The sequence below is a fragment of the Rhipicephalus microplus genome, chromosome X (assembly GCF_043290135.1).
Source record: "Rhipicephalus microplus isolate Deutch F79 chromosome X, USDA_Rmic, whole genome shotgun sequence".
Taxonomy (NCBI): Eukaryota; Metazoa; Arthropoda; class Arachnida; order Ixodida; family Ixodidae; genus Rhipicephalus; species Rhipicephalus microplus.
The window spans coordinates 11,200,169-11,220,457 of record NC_134710.1 but is presented as its reverse complement, the minus strand read 5'-3'; the positions used below and the strand labels follow the sequence as shown (position 1 = coordinate 11,220,457).

General features: G+C 47.4%; 1 protein-coding gene across 3 annotated transcripts in view; it reads left to right on the top strand.

The window, feature by feature from the left end:
- Positions 1-12,468, top strand: part of LOC142777432 (uncharacterized) — a 67,871-nt gene extending 55,403 nt beyond the window's left edge. For all 3 annotated transcript variants that reach the window (XM_075881822.1, XM_075881823.1, XM_075881821.1), the window contains one exon: positions 12,359-12,468. In XM_075881822.1, coding sequence (XP_075737937.1) covers positions 12,359-12,424 — 66 coding nt within the window. In that variant the 3' untranslated portion in view covers positions 12,425-12,468. The remainder of the gene's footprint in view (positions 1-12,358) is intronic.
- The last annotated feature ends 7,821 nt before the right edge of the window (positions 12,469-20,289 follow it).

Sequence of the window (20,289 nt, the reverse complement as noted above, 5' to 3'; positions counted from 1 at the left end):
ATGGGGATCTTCAATTTGTGCACTTGCGAACGAATTTGCCACAATCTAACCTGAACATATGACGCCCCAATATAAACATGCCAGTTTTTTTTTTCTTTTAGATAAAAATGCATTCATTCATTCATATATGCTTGGGCACCTGTCACAGTGTTTAACAGTTTTGGTAACCATTCGTCCAAAGGTGAGAGCTGAAGAGTTAGTGTGGACAGTAATATTGAAGGGCACAGAAAGAGATAAGAACATTGTTATGAAAACGCGGACAAACATTGGAAGACACTTAAGCTTCACCTTTGAGTTTAATGCGATAGCGATGTCCGGTCCCTAGTGCATACTTCAACCATTGAATGCATACTTTTTATTGTATGATATTTCTGGTGATGATTAAATTGTGTATTACTACAATATAAATAATTAAGTTAAAAGTGGCTTTTTTGCAAATGGCTGCATTCTGTGTAATGAGTAGCATACTTTAAACCACGAGTGATTATTCGTGTATAATTTTCTAGAACTTGCTGAGCACTTGCCGAGCATTTGCTGAGCACAGCTTGGCCTTTAGGGAATAGGCGCAGTAACCTGTGTGCCTCTTGTAGTAGATGGCCGGCTTTATACAAAGAAGTCATTATGAAAATCACATGTTCTCATGCCGGATGGCAATGTACACTTGTACCATGCATTATTACTGTGATATTATATGTTGTATTGTCAACCATGCGTATAGGACTTGTGTCTTGTAAAGCATCAAAGTTACTTTCAGTTTTTAGGAAGTTCTTTTCTCTGCACTTCCTTGCAAACAACTTGTGCTCGATCCTCACTCGGAACCGGAATTTTTCATTATTTTAGTATTTGCTAAAATAAAGTATTTTTTAGGCATGCACAAGTTGATGATTTTTCGCTCACAAACAATGACGCTAACGCCGGAATTCCTGCAAAACAAACTTTTTTACGTTCTTGCGTTAAAATGTTTTAAACGGCCTCACAACCAATTTTTCTGAACCTAGATTTTTTACAGCACGACAGAAACCTCACGATTGCTAGTATCGGTGCCTGCAGTGGTTAATCCTAAAAACACATAGCTATTTTATGAATAGTATTTTTCGATCTGAAAAGATCTAAACATGTGTGAGCACTTCCTCTAAGAATGCTAAGAATTGATAGTGATGACGCTATCCCTTCTCGTGATTTGTGAAAGCTGTCGTTCTGCTTTCGCGAAAGTTAACTATGCTTAAACACCTTTTCTTTTTTTAAAGCTATTCAACCTTTCTTGAAAACATCAAGCTTTTACAATGAGACTATGTGGCTTTATACACCTTTCTGTGGTATAAGGCGTCGCTACCGACTACAGCGCTGTGCGGTGGCACGCGCTCGGTGGCCGCCACGGGGGAGAAGGAAGAAGATGAAATAAACAAGATGTCTCCGTTTATGCTGTGCTATTCATTATGCACGATGTAACATATTTTGGCGACGAGGATTCACCAGCCCATGTGCTACCGGCCTGAACCTCATCTGTGCCCTCGTTTATTGCCTACCATCTTCTACGATGAGTATTTCGGGGCTACAGCCGCCACCTCCGTTCCTGTCGTCACCTGGACACCCGGACATTCCATGGGAGCAATGGATCCAGGCTTTCAAGAATTACATGGTTGCTTCGGGCGCCTTCGACCTACCTGCCATTCGTCGGAAGGCGATCCTGCTCAACTGCTTGGGCTTGGAAGGACAACGTATCTTCCAGACTCTGACGACTACTGACGACCCGTGCCTCGTGCCTGCGAGCGCTGCGGCAGGTACACTGACGTCCCCTAGTCCTGATGTGTTCGACCGCGCCATCGCGACGCTGGAAGGTCACTTCAAAACCACGTTGAACGTCACTGCAGCGCGTCACCGTTTCCGTCAACGTACGCAGGCCCCAGGTGAGACTGCGGCTGATTACGTCACCGCGCTGAGAAGTCTTGTAGGAGCATGCAATTTCGGTGATCTAACGGACGACATGATACGCGACCAGCTCATAGAGAAAACCACAAGTGGATACTTACGTGAACGCCTTCTGCTGGAAGAGTCTCTCACGCTTTCTAAGGCTCTTACCATTGCCAAACAGCATGATCAAGCGACTAATGAAGCAAGAGAACTTGCACAAAATGACTTGCAAGTTCATCGTGTAAAAGATACTTCAAATCACAGAGAACGGCATTGTAGCACATGTACTTGCTATAACATGCACGGTCAAAGTCGCATATCTCCGAAAGAGCAAGTATGTTATCGTTGTGGTTCTACGGCACACCTTGCAAATAGCTCTCTGTGCAAGGCCAAAGCACATAGGTGTCGACAATGTGAGAAAATTGGCCATCTTGAAAAGGTGTGCAAGTCATTGCGGAAGTTTGAGAAGAATGTTCAGCATGTAGCGGAAGGTAACGATACAGCTGATCCAGACGACCATTTAAGTGTTTGTCAGATCTGGAGCCGTAAGAAGGGAATTTACGCAGCGTTGGAAATAGAAGGAATTTCTGTACCATTTTTGATCGATACAGGATCATCGGTTTCGATCCTGGCCGAAGAACTTTACCAACGCTATTTTTCTAAAGCGTATCCACTGAAGTCTACATCCGTCCAGCTTCTCGATTATTCAAAGGCAGCAATTCCTATACAAGGATGCTTCATTGCTACTGCCTCATTTCACGGCCGATGCACTTCTGTTCTACTATACGTTGTGCCTGGGGGAACGACCATTCTGGGATTAGACGGCATCGCTGCTCTGGATATGAAGATCCAAGGGTCACCGCTCAGGTGTCTTCTAATGACGCAAGAAACTCCGGTGCTACCTCCAGAATTACGTTCTGAGTTTGAGCACCTATTTGCAAAAGAGCTGGGAACTGTGAGAGGTTTCACTCACAAGGTCAGAGTTCGCGCGTCTGTACAACCGGTGGCCAGCAAACTGAGACGACTGCCACTTGTCATTCGCGAGCAAGTCTCGGCAGAAGTTCAGAAATTAGAAGCTCAGGGCATCATTGAGCGTGTCGACTCTTCTGAGTGGGTCTCCCCTATTGTCGTAGCCAGAAAAAAAGACGGCTCGATTCGCATGTGTGTTGACTTACGGGAGCCAAACAAAGCTGTGGTAGTAGACAGTTTTCCTTTGCCACAAACTGAGGAGCTCCTGAACAGCCTGGCTGGGGCACAGCGTTTCTCGAAGCTAGACTTAGCTTCTGCATATCACCAGTTACCGCTCAGTTTAGAGAGCCGTGACCTTACCACGTTCATCACTCACGATGGACTATTTCGCTTCAAGAGGGTTTGCTTCGGACTGGCGTCGGCGCCATCAGCGTTCCAGAAAATGATGCACATGATCTTGAAAGGGTGCAAATGTGTCCTATTTTACATTGATGACATCATCGTGTATGGGCGATCCCGAGAGGACCATTTGGGAAACTTGCGCGCTGTATTGCAACGTCTTTCTGATGCTGGCCTCCGGCTCAACAACAAGTGTGTCTTTGACGTGGCAGAGTTGACTTTTCTAGGTCACGTTGTGAGCGCCAAAGGATTATTTCCGTTGATGTCATCCATTGAGGCGATAACAAAGGCACCATCACCTACAAATATTAACGAACTCCGCTCGCTACTGGGGCTTGCAGGCTTCTATTCCAAGTTCATTCCTCATTTTTCGGATGTTGTCGAGCCAATGCGCGCCTTGCTACGAGGACAAGCCTCTTTCGTTTGGAGTGCGGCAGCACAGAGCAGTTTGGAGCGCCTGAAATCTCTGCTCACATCTTGCGAAGTGCTTCATCTTTTCGATCCTCACTTGCCTGTGTTCGTTACAACTGATGCTTCAGGATATGGATTAGGTGCAGTACTTCAGCAAGACAACGGGACCTCACTGCAAACTGTCGCATTCGCCTCCCGCACACTTCAACCGCATGAGCGGAAATACTCAGTCGGCGAACGTGAGGCCCTTGCCTGTGTTTGGGCTTGCGAACACTGGCACGTTTATCTATGGGGACGACCTTTCATCTTACGAACGGATCACGCAGCGCTGGTTACGCTTCTTTCGACGAAAGGCACCGGTCACCGACCATTAAGGATTGCGCGCTGGTCCTCACGGTTGCTCTGCTACAACTATACCGTCGAATACAGGAAAGGTAGCGAAAACGTCGTGGCTGACGCTCTCTCCAGGCTACCCGTCCAGAGTTTAATCCGCGATGCACCAGAAGAGGAATTTATCTGTTTGTTGTCTCCCGTAGTTACCATGCCAGAACTTCAAGAAGCAAGTGCCAATGATCAGATTATCTGTGAAGTTAAGCACTTCACGACTACTTCTTGGCCTGACAAGAAATCACTGTCAAAAGAATTGCTACCTTACTTTTACGTGAAGGCTGAACTCTCTGTTGTAAGTGATATCCTATGCCGGGGTGACAGGATTGTCGTGCCTGCAACGTTGACACGCCGCCTTATGGATCTGGCCCACGAGTCACATCCAGGCATTAGTCGTACCAAAGCTCGCCTGAGAGAGTCCTATTGGTGGCCATGCATGGATAGTCACATTGAAGAACTGGTGCGCACATGCGTGATTTGCCAGTCTTGTGACAAGTCCGCACGTACCTTTCCAGCGCCACTGCAACCTGTTCCTCTTCCTGACGCGGCGTGGGAAAAAATTGCCATCGACATTGTGGGACCTTTCACGCAAGCTTCGGCCGACTGCCGTTTTGCGATTACTGTTATTGACTATTATAGCAAGTGGCCTGAAGTGGCGTTCGTGCGAGATGCGACCACGTCTACAGTGAAGAAGTTTTTACTTGAACTTTTTGCGCGAGAAGGCTACCCACGTAGTATTGTATCCGATCATGGACCACAGTTCTCTTCAGCAAGCTTTGACGAGTTTCTCACGGAGCGTGGAATAACGCACTACAACTCTTCCGTGTATTACCCACAAGCTAACGGCTTGGTGGAGAGATTCAATAGGGTGCTGAAGTCGTACATTCAACTAGCCCTGCTTGAACGTCGTGACGTACGAACAGCCATGCTTGATTACCTGCAAGTATATCGCTGTACGCCTCACGCGACTACTGGTGCGACACCCGCTGTTCTTCTTCATCGACGCCAACCTCGCACCAGACTTGACATATTGGGATTGCCCGACAGATGCTTCAGCACGGACCCGTCAAGGGCGATTGAACAGCTACGAGAGCATGTCAAAAAGAAGCAAATGATCTCGAAGAGCTACACCGATGAAAAACGTGGAGCCAAGGAACCCAGTTTCGTCGTTGGTGATTACGTGCGCGTTAAGACAACTGCAGCTCACGGTAAGCTGTCTTCACAATTTTCCGCGCCCAAGAAGATCATTGGAAAACGGGGACCGGCCTCGTACCTTTTGGACGATGGGCGTGTGTGGAACGCATCTAAGTTAATCGCAGTTCACTCCGGAGCGGTCAACAAAATGAAATCGGGCACCCCTGCTGTTATGAACTGGACACCTGCATTTAATCGGTCTTCTCATGCATTACAGCCTGAAACCGCTGCCCTTATGAACTGGTCCCCTGCATCTGATCGGTCATCTAGTGCGCCCCAATGGGACACATCAAGAGCGGATGGTCATGAAAGGGCAGACCCCGTATCATCTCCACCAGACGGCACGCAAGCTTTGACCAGTCCAGGATTTAATGCGCCTGCAAGGAAAAGCAAGCGTAAAAAGAAGACCCCAAAGAAATTGAAGGACTTCGTTAGGAAGTAGACAAAAACAGTTTTGTGTGTTTCTACCATTTATTTTTATTTTATTTTATTTTTTTTTTTTTGCAAGAGGGGATATGTGGTATAAGGCGTCGCTACCGACTACAGCGCTGTGCGGTGGCACGCGCTCGGTGGCCGCCACGGGGGAGAAGGAAGAAGATGAAATAAACAAGATGTCTCCGTTTATGCTGTGCTATTCATTATGCACGATGTAACACTTTCCTGTATTTATACAGTGTTGTGTGCACCTACGCCTAAGGTTGCCTGCACCTGTGTCGTGGACGTGCTGACGAGCATGTTATCATTACATCAAGTGGAGGCAGCACCTCTTTAATGCGTACTACTAGTGCAAGCGTATAAACATTTTTATAGAGTAATATGTTTTATTATAAAGAAACAAACAATATTTCAAAATTAACAAAAAGATGGACCACGTACACCAATCAATCAACGATCACGTGACTGGGCACCGCTGACCATTCATATTTTTACTGCTAGAAGTGCCAAAGGTTAGGGTAGGGTAGAAGCGTGTTGGTATTTTGTGTTTACTCAGTTGTAGATTGTTTTTGCATATTTGAATTGCCATCAGAAAACCATTAAGCCTCCTATTGCGGTGATGGCGTAGTGGTTGGAGCATCCGCCTCGCATGCAAGAGGTCCGTGGTTCAAATCCCGGTGCCGCGCAGTTCCCAACCGGAAAAAAAAAAATCCACATGTTGATGGAACTGCATTACGAGGCCTGGGGTGCGGCCTCACCGGTAACCACCGCCGGGAACGCACTCCCTCACCAGAGAAGGATTGGCCACCCTGGTGCAGTATCGGGCCACTACCTCCCACACGCATACGTCAAATAACTCACGGCCCTCAGTCCCCAGCAGCTGCGAAGCAACTGACCATGGCGGCGGTCAGATCTGCAATGCAGCAGAAGGTGCTAAGAATCTCTGGACTACAGGCCGCCATTGGAACCTTAACTTGGCAACGTTTAACGCTAGAACCTTACCTAGTGAGGGAAGTCTAGCTGTACTATTCGAGGAGCTAGAGGGTGTTAAATGGGATATAATAGGGCTCAGTGAGGTTAGGAGGACAGATGAGGCCTATACTGTCCTACAGAATGGGCACGTCTTTTGCTATCGGGGCTTGGCAGACAGAAGAGAACTGGGAGTGGGGTTCCTAATTCACAGAAACATAGCTGGCAACATAGAGGAATACTATAGCATTAATGAAAGGGTGGTAGGTATTGTAATTAAACTGAATAAAAGATACAAGATGAAGGTAGTACAGGCTTAAGCGCCTACATCCAGCCATGATGACGCTTCAGTTGAAAGCTTCTATGAAGACGTGGAATCGGCAATGAGTAAGGTAAAAACACAGTATACTATAGTGATGGGTGACTTTAATGCGAAGGTAGGGAAGAAGCAGGCTGGAGACCAGGCAGTAGGAGATTATGGCATCGGCACTAGAAAGGCCAGAGGAGAGCTACTAGTAGAATTCGCAGAACGCAATAATTTGTGGATTTTGAATACCTTCTACCGAAAACGAGAAAACCGCAAGTGGACATGGAGGAGCCCTAATGGCGAAAATAAGAACGAAATAGACTTTATAATGACTGCTCACCCAGGAATCGTGCAGGATGTGGAAGTGGTTGGCAAGGTACGATGCAGTGACCATAGAATGGTACGGTCTCGAATTCGCCTAGACTTGAAGAAGGAACGACAGAAACTGATACGCAAGAAGCCAATCAATGAGCTAGCACTGAGAGGGAAAGTACAGGAATTCAGAGTGTCGCTGCAGAACAGGTACTCGGCTCTTAGTGAGGAAACCAACCTTAGCGTAGATACAATGAATGATAATCTGACGAGTATCATTACGGAGTGTGCAGTGGAAGTTGGAGGCAGGGTAGTTAGACAGGACACTGGCAAGCTTTCCCAGGAAATGAAGAACCTAATGAAGAAGCGTCAAATCATGAAAGTGTGAAGTACAACAGACCAAATAAAACTGGCAGAGCTTTCAAAGTTGATTAATAGACGTAAAGTATGCGATGTAAAAAGGTATAACATGGAGAGAATTGAACACGCTCTGAAAAATAGAGGAAGCGTCAAAGCAGTGAAGAGGAAACTTGGGATAGGCAAAAGTTGGATGTATGCACTAAGGGACAAAGAAGACAAAATAACTACCAATATGAATAGGATAGTTAAAATAGCGGAGGAGCTTTACAGAGATCTGTACAGTAGCCGAGACAACCACGACCTTAATACTATAAGAACTAGCAGTGACCCAGATGACACCCGACCAGTAATAATAGAAGAAGTCAGAAAAGCTTTGGAGAGCATGCAGAGAGGCAAAGCTGCTGGTGAGGATCAGGTAACATCAGATCTGCTGAAAGATGGAGGACAGATTATGTTAGAAAAACTAGCCACCCTGTTTACGAGGTGTCTCCTGACGGGAAGGGTGCCAGAGTCTTGGAAGAACGCTAACATCACCTTAATACATAAAAAAGGAGATGACAAGGACTTGAAGAATTACAGGCCGATCAGCTTGCTCTCTGTAGTATACAAGCTATTTACAAAGGTAATTGCTAACAGAGTAAAGAAAACATTAGAATTCAATCAACCAAAGGAACAAGCAGGATTTCGAACAGGCTACTCAACAATTGACCACATTCATACTATCAATCAGGTAATAGAGAAATGCTGAGAGTATAACCAACCACTATACATAGCCTTCATAGATTACGAGAAGGCGTTTGATTCAGTGGAGGTATCAGCCGTCATGCAGACACTGCGGAATCAGGGCGTAGATGCAGTATATATAAACATTCTGGAAAAAAATCTACAGGGGATCAACTGCTACCATAGTGCTTCATAAAGAAAGCAACAAAATACCAATCAAGAAGGGTGTAAGGCAGGGGGACACAATCTCCCCAACGCTATTTACCACGTGCTTACAGGAGGTTTTCAGAAGCCTAGAATGGGAACAGTTAGGGATAAGAGTTAATGGAGAATACCTTAGTAACCTGCGCTTCGCCGATGACATTGCATTGCTGAGTAACTCAGGGGACGAATTGCAACTCATGATTACGGAGTTAGACAAGGAGAGCAGAAAGGTGGGTCTTAACATTAATCTGCAGAAAACGAAAGTAATGTACAACAACCTCGGAAAGGAGCAGCGCTTCGAGATAGGTAATAGTGCACTTGAAGTTGTAAAAGACTGTCTACTTAGGGCAGGTAATAACAGCAGAGCCTAACCACGAGATTGAAGTAACTAGAAGAATAAGAATGGGGTGGAGCACATTCGACAAGCATTCTCAAATTATGACAGGTAGATTGCCACTATCCCTCAAGAGGAAGGTATATAACAGCTGTATCTTGCCGGTACTTAGCTATGGAGCAGAAACCTGGAGACTTACAAAGAGGGTTCAGCTTAAATTTAGGACGACGCAGCAAGCAATGGAAAGGAAAATAGTAGGTGTAACCTTAAGAGACAAGAAGAGAGCAGAGTGGATTAGGGGACAAACGGGGGTTAAGGATATCATAGTTGAAATAAAGAAGAGGAAATGGACATGGGCCGGGCATGTAGCGCGTAGACAGGATAACCGCTGGTCATTAAGGGTAACTAATTGGATTCCCAGAGAAGGGAAGCAGGTTAGGGGGAGACAGAAGGTTTGGTAGGCAGATGAGATTAAGAAGTTTGCGGGTATAAATTGGCAGCAGCAAGCACAGGACCGGGTTAACTGGCGGAACATGGGAGAGGCCTTTGTCCTGCAGTGGACATAGTCAGGCTGATGATGATGATGAAGATGAAGCCTCCTATTGCAGTAAAGGAAGGCTAGGTACTGGCTTGTGGCCTTTCGTATTTAAGAGCAGTGTGTGTGGGCATAATTTTTGTTGCTACATCTTCAGCTTCATGTTGCAGGTTTGCCGTGTTGAGACTTCTTTTGATTGTCTATGGACATTTAGACATACGCAGAATATCCACATTAGGCTAATCGTAAAATAGAATTTTTAAAAGCCGCCAATATGTGCCTCTGTGACTTTTTCTTAGTAGCTGCCATCTATAATGTGTGCAGCTGTTCGCTCATTTCATCAGTAAAGCAGATCAATTTGTGCACTTTCTGCTTCCTGAATTTTCGCCTTTACTGCCAATACATGCTCACGTGTCTAAACAGCATTCACAGAAAGCAGAGGGTCTGACGTCGACTTGAAGCCAGATGCTTGGAAGATGCCACGTGCCACCACACACCTGAAGCGTCTGGAATAATTGAAAGAGTACAGAAAAGGAGAATAGCTTGGCAATACCTAACCCTTTCACTATTAGTAGCAAGTGTATGATTGTCACTGTAATTTGTACCAACATGGATGATGAGTCAATTGTCATAAGTCCACATTTTTGGAAATCTACGGGAAATTAGGTACACATTTTGACAGTTCTGGCAGTACAAAGGGCATTAACCTGTTTGTTGGAAACTTGAATAGACGATCTTCCACGTGCTTGTAACTGCTAATGATAGGACGTTGCTGATGCCTACTTGATGTTATTTCATTTTCAAGAGTTAAAGCTTCAAGGATTTTCTTGAAGCTTCATCTCTTCAAAATGTTTAACTCAGCTTCATTCCAGTTGTGGAGCCAGAGTACTTGGTGTTATCAACTGCCGGCTTCAAGTTTTTCAGTGAAATTTTGGAAGCCAAGGAATGCAAAGAACTTTAATGGGGCTTTTTACGAGGCAGCAAAGGAGTAACAATACCATGGTTGTCAACAGGATTTTCTCTTGGGGGCTGCAAACCAGTGTTTCATCGTGGGTGGGAGAGCACTGGTGTAGCTTTGGTGACGGCAAGTGCTGGTGAAGCTTGAGGGGGGCAAGTGCCTCTTTTGCATTCCTCCTGCTGACATCCATGAACAGCACGAATGCACACTCACAGATATACTGATAGGGACACACGTCTTTTTTGTGGGTGGGTGTTCACGCTGTTACTCCTTCGCTGTGCAATGAACCAACTCACCAAGAGGAAGTATTTATGAGGCATAAAGCCAAGCCAAGCTTAGAGGTCTCTGTTGGTGCTGTGCATTTGGCAGGTGAAAAGAAAAGTCGCAGCTTTGCCGCAAAGGCGAAGCAACGAACACAATAGCAACAAATCCGAACGTCACACGAAGAGTGGCCAGCAGATATAAATGTGCCCCGCGTTTCTCATGCACAAATGACATACGAAACGTAATCACAGGTACAGATGGACGCAAATAACTCATGAGAAATGATACAGACCCTGCAAATTATGCATAGCGGCTGGACACCTTTGTCTCAAGAAGCTTTCTTGGTCGCTGTGTATACTCGTGTGCATGTTTTCAAGTGCAGTTCGTGACTTTGGCAGGGATGATTGTACAAAATCAGTTTCACTGAAAAGTTGAAGCAATGAATGTGATAGTGACGAATTGCAATGTTATATGAAGTGAGGCGATCTCGCGTAACTCTACAAATCCCTGGTGTAAGAGAACACTGCCGCTTCAGGTACACTTTTCGCACCATTTTTTCATGTTAAGAGCGCAGCCTGTAAAAGCTCCCACCTGCTGTGGCGGCACAAGACGCGTTGATCATTGCTGCGATAGCGCGGCAACCATAAGCTTTTTGTTTTCTCACAAGATAAGCTTGCGCAGTCGACCTCCGCCAGAAAGGCGATGTTCACTTCGCAGAATGAGCACATCCTCCATATTGTGTATACACACACACACATGTGAATGATGGCGGCGGCGGCGAAAAACCAGCGGAGACTGCCCATATAATTGCTATTGCAGTAATAAATAGTGTTAAAATTTCTTTTGCTTTCCTTGACCCAATTTTCATGCCTAGGTAGTGAAAGAATAAGATTACAGTGTACGGTTGAATGCTTGCTTTGGTGCTAAGAGGTGGAATATAGATAGCTGTTTAAGGATGTGTTTATTTCCTAATGTCTTGGCTAACATGGTTCATTTTCATGTCATGAAATCATGTGAATTGTGCTTTCTGCTTGTTCAAATGCTTGAAGTACACAAGGAGGGGTCTTAGAATCGCGATTAGTGATGTATACAGCGGTGCACTATTAAAGAGAACATCGGAGTGGGTGGCAGCTGCTTGGCACTACCACCTGCTGCAGGCTGCGAATAGTTTTGCGCAGGCACAGTGAGCACCATGTGCGGTGCTTTTTTATCAAGTGAGCGGACAGTAGTGGACATTGCAAGTGCACCATTTATGCTGCACTTGTGTCACAACTTATTGCTACAGCTGGCTGGTGGTGGGACCAAGTGGCTTTCGATGTTCTCTAACAGTGGAATCCTGTATACACTGTGCTTGCTTCTGGACCCTGTAAAGCAGTGGGAGAGTGCATTATCAAATGCTGTGCTAAAATACCGCCAGCAAATGGACCTGTTCTTGATCTTTCTAAGAATTTAGAACATTTAACAGCCATTATCATTAATTTGTGGCCCAAATTCATGATACAAAGAAACCTGAATTTTGTTGTGCTTTTTTTATAGGCTGTTTCAGTAGGCAACTAAGGAAACAGTCTTTTGTAGCCTACTGATTGTGAAACAGCTTTGTTCAGGATATATAGCAGTGACATACAGAATGCATCTTAAGCATTTGTAATGGCTTCACTTTACATTCCCAGATTGCATTTTTTACAGGTTGTTAATTTTGAAATGCTGAAGCCTGGAATCTGCAAGTCTGAGACTTCGGAAGCCACTGAATGAGCTGTTCATGTTTTTGATAATAAAAGGTTTGTTTTTTGTTCACACATTCATATCTACATAGATCGTGGAACTGCTTATCCAGAGTTATTTCATTGTGTGCCATTGTCAACATGTTTGTGTGGCCACGATGACCAGGATCTGCATCATCTGCTCGCTTGACTGCCCCAAGTACATCATACATAGACAGAAACTTCGACGGAAACTCCACATTCCAGTGAACATTCTTTTTGGTGAAAATGCCAGGCTCATGACCATGTGAATAAATTACGAAGCAATGAAGTGCTTCAATGTTTTTTTTTTTAAAGAGACCAATAAATTTTTATAGGGCCTGTGAAGAGGTTTATTAGCCGTTAAAGAGAGCCGGGCGTTGGCGATGCTGCTTGTGCAGGCACATATTCTTCTTCACAATCGCCCCTGCTGAAAAAGGAGCCATCCTGGCAACCTAAGAAGTTTCAGGGAGAGGCTTATTATACGGTTTTAGGCAGGAAACATGGACGTTGTCACGTGCACGCCGGCGCATGTCATCCGATCGGGAAACTGGCTCAATTAGGTAATTAACCGGAGAATTTTTCTCTAAAACGGTGTAAGGCCCCTCGTACCAAGGGACAAGTTTCGATGACAGTCCCGGAGTTTGGTATGGGATGGAAAGCCACACGAGAGATCCTGGGGCATAGCTGGGATCCGGAAGAGAAGTAACGGTTTTCTTTCCGGCGTTGCTGCTCGTCCGAGCTGAACCCACGGGTGAGCTGGCGGCACTCTTGGGCTTGTCGAACAGCATCGGAAATAGGTGGACATTCGGAAGCATCGGGACGGTAGGGAAGTAGAGTATCAATTGTATGGGAAGGGTCACGTCCATAAAGAAGAAAGAAAAGTGAAAATCCCGTGGTTGTTTGTATTGCAGTATTATATGCGAATATGACGTATGGGAGAACACGGTCCCAGTTGCTATGATTAGATGCCACGTACATTGAGAGCATATCACCCAGCGTGCGGTTAAACCGTTCCGTTAGCCCAATAGTCTGCGGGTGGTATGCTGTCGTTTTCTGATGAATGGCGTGGCATTCCGAAAGCAGAACTTCGACGACCTCAGAGAGGAAGGCGCAGCCTCTGTCACTAAGGAGCTCTCGAGGTGCGCCATGTTGAAGGATAAAGCGACGTAAAATGAAAGAGGCAATATCCTGAGCGGTAGTGCTTGGTAAAGCGGCTGTTTCGGCGTAGCGTGTTAGATGGTCGACCGCCACTATAATCCATTGATTGCCATCTGGTGTCAATGGAAGGGGGCCGTAGAGGTCAATGCCAACGCGATCAAATGGCTTGGCAGGGCACGGAAGTGGCTGCGATTCGCCAGTCGCATGTAGCGGTGTTGATTTGCGTCGCTGGCAGTCAGGACAGCACTGTACGAATTGGTGTACAAAATTGTACATGCCGCGCCAGTAATAGCGATGGCGAAGGCGTTCATATGTTTTGAACACCCCGGCATGGCCACATTGTGGATCGTCGCGAAGAGAGGTGCATACCTGCGATCGTAAAGTGTGTAGAATGACCAGTAGCCACCGGCGGCCATCAGGAGAGTAGTTGCGTCGATGAAGAAGTTGTTCGCGGATGGCAAAATGGAAAACTTGACGTCGAAGGGATCGAGATACTGGAAGGTTGGGCGTACCGGATAGATATACGAGAAGAGATGCGATCCACGGGTCACGACGTTGTTCGGTGGCAATTGAGTCAAGACTTAACGATGACAAGGTCTGGAGGCACGTGTTTTCGCACGTCGGATCTGGTGGCTAAGATGAGCGGGACAGGGCGTCAGCGTGTTTGCGTCCGCAGCGGTATACGACGCGAATGTCGTACTCCTGGATGCGGAGTGCCCATCACGCCAGGTGGCCAGAAGGGTCTTTCAGCGTGGAGAGCCAGCAAAGCGCGTGGTGATCAGTTACTAGATCGAACGGGCGGCCGTATAAGTACAGCCGGAACTTTCCAAGCGCACACACCAGAGCCAAACACTCTTTTTCTGTCACGCTGTAATTAGTTTCGGCTTTCGTCAGAGTGCGGCTAGCGTAGGCTACAACATATTCTTAAAAGCCGGGCTTTCGTTGAGCGAGGACAGCGCCTAGCCCGACGCTGCTGACGTCGGTGTGCACTTCAGTAGGAGTCGCCGGGTCGAAGTGGCGAAGAATAGGTGGGGAGGTGAGCAGACGGCTCAGAGTAGTGAAGGCCACGTCACATGCAGGGGACCAGGAGGAGAGGTTCACGTCACCGCGAAGAAGCTGGATTAATGGTGACATGATGGATGCAAAATTGCGAACAAAGCGCCGGAAATAAGAGCATAGGCCTTCAAAACTGCGAAGTTCCTTCATGGTCGTCGGCTTGGGAAATTCTGCGACTGCTAGAAGTTTTCCTGGGTCAGGTAATACGCCGTGCTTTGACACGATGTGGCCTAGGATGACGAGCTCGCGTGCAGCGAAGCGGCAATTTTTCATGTTAAGCTGCAGGCCAGCGTTGGTCAGACAAGTAAAAACGTGCCTGAGGCGAAGGAGGTGCGTAGGAAAGTCGTGCGAGAAAACCACGACATCGTCGAAGTAGCAGAGGCACATATTCCACTAGAGGCCACATAGCATATTATCCATAAGTTGTTCAAACGTGGCGGGCGCGTTACAAAGCCCAAAGGGCATGATGTTAAACTCGTATAGTCCGTCAGGTGTAATAAATGCAGTTTTTTGGCGATCGGCTTCAGGCATTGAAACTTGGCAGTAGCCAGACCGCAAATCTACAAGAAGAATTCGGCTCCCTGACGGGTGTCAATGGCGTCATCAATGCGTGGCAAAGGATATACGTCCTTGCGGGTTATCTTATTCAAACGACGATAGTCCACGCAAAATCGGATAGATCAGTCTTTCTTACGCACCATGACGACAGGAGATGCCCAGGGACTGTGAGATGGTCGAATGACGTCTCTACGAAGCACATCTTCGACTTGATGGTTGATGACCCGGCGCTCTTCAGTGGTGACACGGTATGGTCTTTGATGCAGTGGCTGGTGTAGGCCGGTGTCGACATGATGCTTGACTTGCGACGTGCGGCCTAGTTGAGGTTGCGATACATCGGAAGAATTCCGGAACTCATGCAGAAGATCAAGCAGGTCGGCATGTTCGGTGGGAGTAAAGGTGTCGGCAATGGCGCTGGAAAACGTATCCTTGGACGACTCCTCGAGGGCCGACAGTGATTTTGGGTGGTCGCAGTAGTCATCCGGGACATGAACCAAAGACGAAGGGTCGAGATTTTGCACGCGGCCGAGACATTCCCCCGCAAGCAAAGTGACAGGTGTGGAAAGCGGGTTGAGTATGAACATATTGCTTCTTCCGGCGGCAAGGTCAATCGTTGCGAAAGGCAGCGGCAGAGCTCGACGACTCGTGAAGATATCGGAAGACATAAAAAAGACTGTAGCGTCAGTGTAGGCGTTGCATGAAACTGGAACAAGTGCGAAATTTTCAGGTGGAATGTCGGTATCTTGATGCACGAACAACTTCGGCGGCCGATGAAGAGCGTCAAGTAATGGGACATCACAAAAGGGTGCAAACTCAACTTCAGCGCGTGCGCAGTCCATGACGGCATTATGGCGGGATAGGAAGTCCGATCCGAGGATGACGTCATGCGAACAGACAGCGAGGACAATAAACTCCACAATGTGAACAATGTCTTCGATGGACACTCTTGCAGGGCAGGCTGCGAGAGGCGTTACTTGCTGTGCACTTGCGGCGTGGAGTGACAGTCCCAAAAGCGGCGTCGTGACTTCACGTAATACACGGCAGACATTGGCGGCAATAACTGAAACGGCGGCGCCAGTGTCCACAAGGGCGAAAGTACAATAACCTACAACAGTTACTGCGACCACGTTAGCAGGAGAGAGGCGAGGGGTTAGACAGTTCGAAAGTGGCGCAGTTCTTGCCTCTTGAACTGCGGTGCTTAGTTTTCCTGGTCAGAAGGTCTGGGCCGGCGACGCATGGGGGAGGGTGATCGCCGACGAGAAGAGGGTGCGCGCGGCGTCACGAAGTCGGGGTCGTTGGGAGGGGCATAGCGAGGTGACGAGACCGGCCCGTATTGCGCGAAGGGTTGGCTGCCGGGTTGCGACGATCGAACATAGTCGCCGAACATCTGAGGTCGACGGCGGCAGTAGCAGGCAACGTGTTCGGGAGTGACGCAGGCGTAGCATGTCGGTCGGTTATCGGGCGTCCTCCAAAGATTGGCGACTGGTGGTGCTGCCCAAGGTGCAGTATAAGCAGCCGGGTGTGCGGGCTCTGAGCGCGAGGTGTAGGATGGTTGCGGAAGCCTACGCACAGCGTCTGCATATGTGAACGGCGCTGCTACAGGCTGCATCTCTTGCGAACAGGCGACAGGAGGAGCCACAGGCTGCGCTGCATACGTTAGGGGTGCGGCCACAGGCTCACGGCTGGCGGATAGGCGACAGGAGGGCCTACCGGCTGCGTGACACGCTGGCAGTGAACACGGCTGGATAGAGGCAGCTCGTGTGTAGGGACCCGACGAACGCCGAGGTGCAGGGCAGGAGGCGGCGACAGGCGATCGGAAGCAAGGTGCGTCTCGATGTGTGACGCTATGGTGACGATAACGCTTGGCGGAGTGGTGGCGTGGGTACGACTACGGAGCAGTCAACCCGCATCAGAGACGCGATGCTCCATGCGTGTAAATGGCCAGCCCGTCCAGCGAACAGCTTGGGTCGAGACGCGATGCTCGGCGCAACCGTGACCATTAGCCAGGCCACCTACGTCGCTGTGCCGAATGGCTGAGAAGGGATGCATCCCTTCTGATCAATGAAAAGATTAGAAGGAAGGGAGCTCAGTGGCTGGCAGGAGTATATTAAAAAGATAGAAAGGCACCTGCGAAATTTTGGAACCATCCTAAACTCCCTAAGAAATGAGACGAGCTTAGAGCAGAGTTTTATAACTACAGCCCAAGGTGCTAGGCTAGAAGGGGACGAAGCTATTGAATATATCAGAACAAGGGTGACAGAAAAATTTCAACAAAGAAGTACTTTATGCACCACAATAGACAAGGACGAATCAAGTGGTGCAATGGCTCCATTTTCAGAACAAGAGTGGGAAAGGGCTGAGAAAAGGGTTCCTAGTAGTACATCAATAGGCCCAGATGGCATTCCAATTAGGCTGATAAAGACATTAGGTCCGAAGTCTAAGCAGGCTTTGAGAGAGGCAGTGAGCACACTAATATTCGATGGTGAAGTTCCCGATGGATGGAAACTTAGCAGGATGAGCATGATCTATAAAGGAAAGGGGGACAAAGCTGACATAAACAACTACCGCCCTATAACAGTGACATCAGTGGTCTACAGGCTGGCGATGCAGATTATAAAGGAAAGACTGCAGGCGTGGATAGAGGATGAGGGGGTGCTGGGGGAACTGCAGAATGGGTTTCGGAAACACAGGAGGTTGGAAGACAATCTGTTTCACTGACGCAGTGCATCGAAATAGCAGAAAAGGAACACAGGCCCCTGTGGCTAGCATTTTTGGATATCAAGAGAGCGTACGATAGCGTGGTTCAAGAGGAATTGTGGGGAATACTGGACACACTGGGCGTGGAACTTGTAGTCACTAATCTTTTAAAGAGTATCTATAAAGGTAACAAGGTAGTTATAAAGTGGGAAAAACAGGTATCCAAGCCTGCAGAGGTAAAACGGGGGCTTAGGCAGGGGTGCCCCCTGTCACCCTTATTATTCATGATGTACCTACAAGGATTAGAGGCAAAATTAGAGGGATGTGGACTGGGCTTCAACCTCTCTTTAGTCAAACAAGGAAAACTTATTCATCAGGCACTACCAGCATTAATGTACGCAGATGATATAGTGCTAATGGCCAACAACAAGTAAGATTTGCAGATATTGATGGACATCTGCGGTAATGAGGGAGATAGGTGAGATTTAGATTCAGTAAGGAAAAATCAGCAGTCATGATTTTCATTGACAACAAAGGTAGTGAGCTTAGAATACAGGAGGTCACGCTAGAGATAACAGATAAATACAAATATCTGGGCGTATGGATAAGCAATGGGACCGAGTATCTGAGGGAACACGAAATATACGTGACGACTAAAGGTAACAGGAATGCAGCAGTCATGAAAAATAGGGCACTGTGGAGTTACAATAGGTATGATGTTGTGAGAGGAATATGGAAAGGGCTCATGGTTCCTGGGCTGACGTTCGGCAATGCGGTCTTGTGCATGAGATCGGAAGTTCAAGCAAGATTAGAAATTAAGCAACGTGGAATAGGTAGGCTTGCTTTAGGAGCTCACGGGAATACACCAAATCAGGGAGTACAAGGTGATATGGGATGGATATTATTTGAGGGCAGGAACAATAGCAGCAAGATAAAATTTGAGAAGCGATTGAGAGAAATGGGGGAAGAGCGTTGGGCTAGGAAGGTTTTCAGCCACTTGTACATGAAGAATGTCGATACAAATTGGAGGAAGCGAACCAGGAAGTTGACTGGTAAATACTTAGAAAACAGCAGGTGGCCAAACCAAAAAGAACTATCGGTTAAGAAGAAAGTGAAGGAAACGGAGACTGACATGTCGAGAATGGGCATGATTAAGAAGTCCGCACTCGAGATATACCGAACTTTTCAGCAGGAAATTGCCAAGGAAAGGATCTATGATAATACTCGGGGGAGTTCTCTACTGTTTGAGGCCAGGACGAGAGTACTGCGAACCAAGACATATCCGGCCAAATACGAAGGGGTAGACACAGTATGCAGTGCGTGTGGAGAGGAAGAAGAAACTGCCGAACACTTGATAATGTTCTGTAAAGGGCTTCACCCTATAGTTCAGGATGATGGCGCAGAGTTTTTCAAAGCACTGGGGTTTAGGGACCGCGAGGGCAAAATAAACTTTAAGCGGGTAGACTTAACTAGAAGGAGGTTATCTGATTGGTGGCTAAAGTCAAGGCACTAGTGAAAATTGAATTCACTGCAAAGTACGAATCCTTAAATTCACTTTTTAAGAAAAAAAATAAATATACTTTTTGGTTCATTAGGTATTACGGCTTGGTGGCGCTAGCCACCACCCGATCTAAAGGGTACAGCCATATCCATTCATCCATCCATCCATCCGACCGTGGAGACGCCTCGCCGAGATCCGCGATGCCTTTGACAAGGAAGAGATTAGCAGGCCAGGCCGCGCCCCGAGATGCAGTACTCGTGCCTGCAATGCCGCCCCAGCTGGTGGTTGGACGGCAGCAGCGTCGACGGCCGCGTTACCTGGCCGGAACCTGTATCGCCTGCGTCCGACGCTTCGGCCCGCTGTCTCCCGTCTGCCGATGCTTCGGCTTGTTCCCAGCCACAAAGCTTGCCGCCACGTAATGGTCACACGTGGCCCAGTCACGGCACGCCACCTCTATGGGCCACCCCAGGTCATCAGCTGATTGGCTGACCTCATGCGCACAGTTGGCTCGAAATCACACGCGCCTTGCCTCGCACTTCCGTCGTTGTCGTCGTTTTCTTCACTAATCACACCGTGGAACGCATATCTTCCGATAAGGTCCCCCTTTCCTCTGGTGATTTGTACCTTCTTACTATCGATGACGTGAGTGAAAGTCTTCAGCATGTCCTCGTCATGAACGTACATATCACGCACACGTGATGTGCTGGGCAGTTTTTTATCAGCACGAGGAATAGCGTGGTTCCATACATCTCGCTGCTCGGGTACACACGGGGCACAAAAATGTCATGGTGTCTCTCATTTTCTCTAGCCATCCGTACAGCCAGGAACGCAACATGTGGGCATGATGAAAACACGCAACACATACGAAGCAGAACAGGGCACGCAGAAGCAGAAAACTGTTCGCA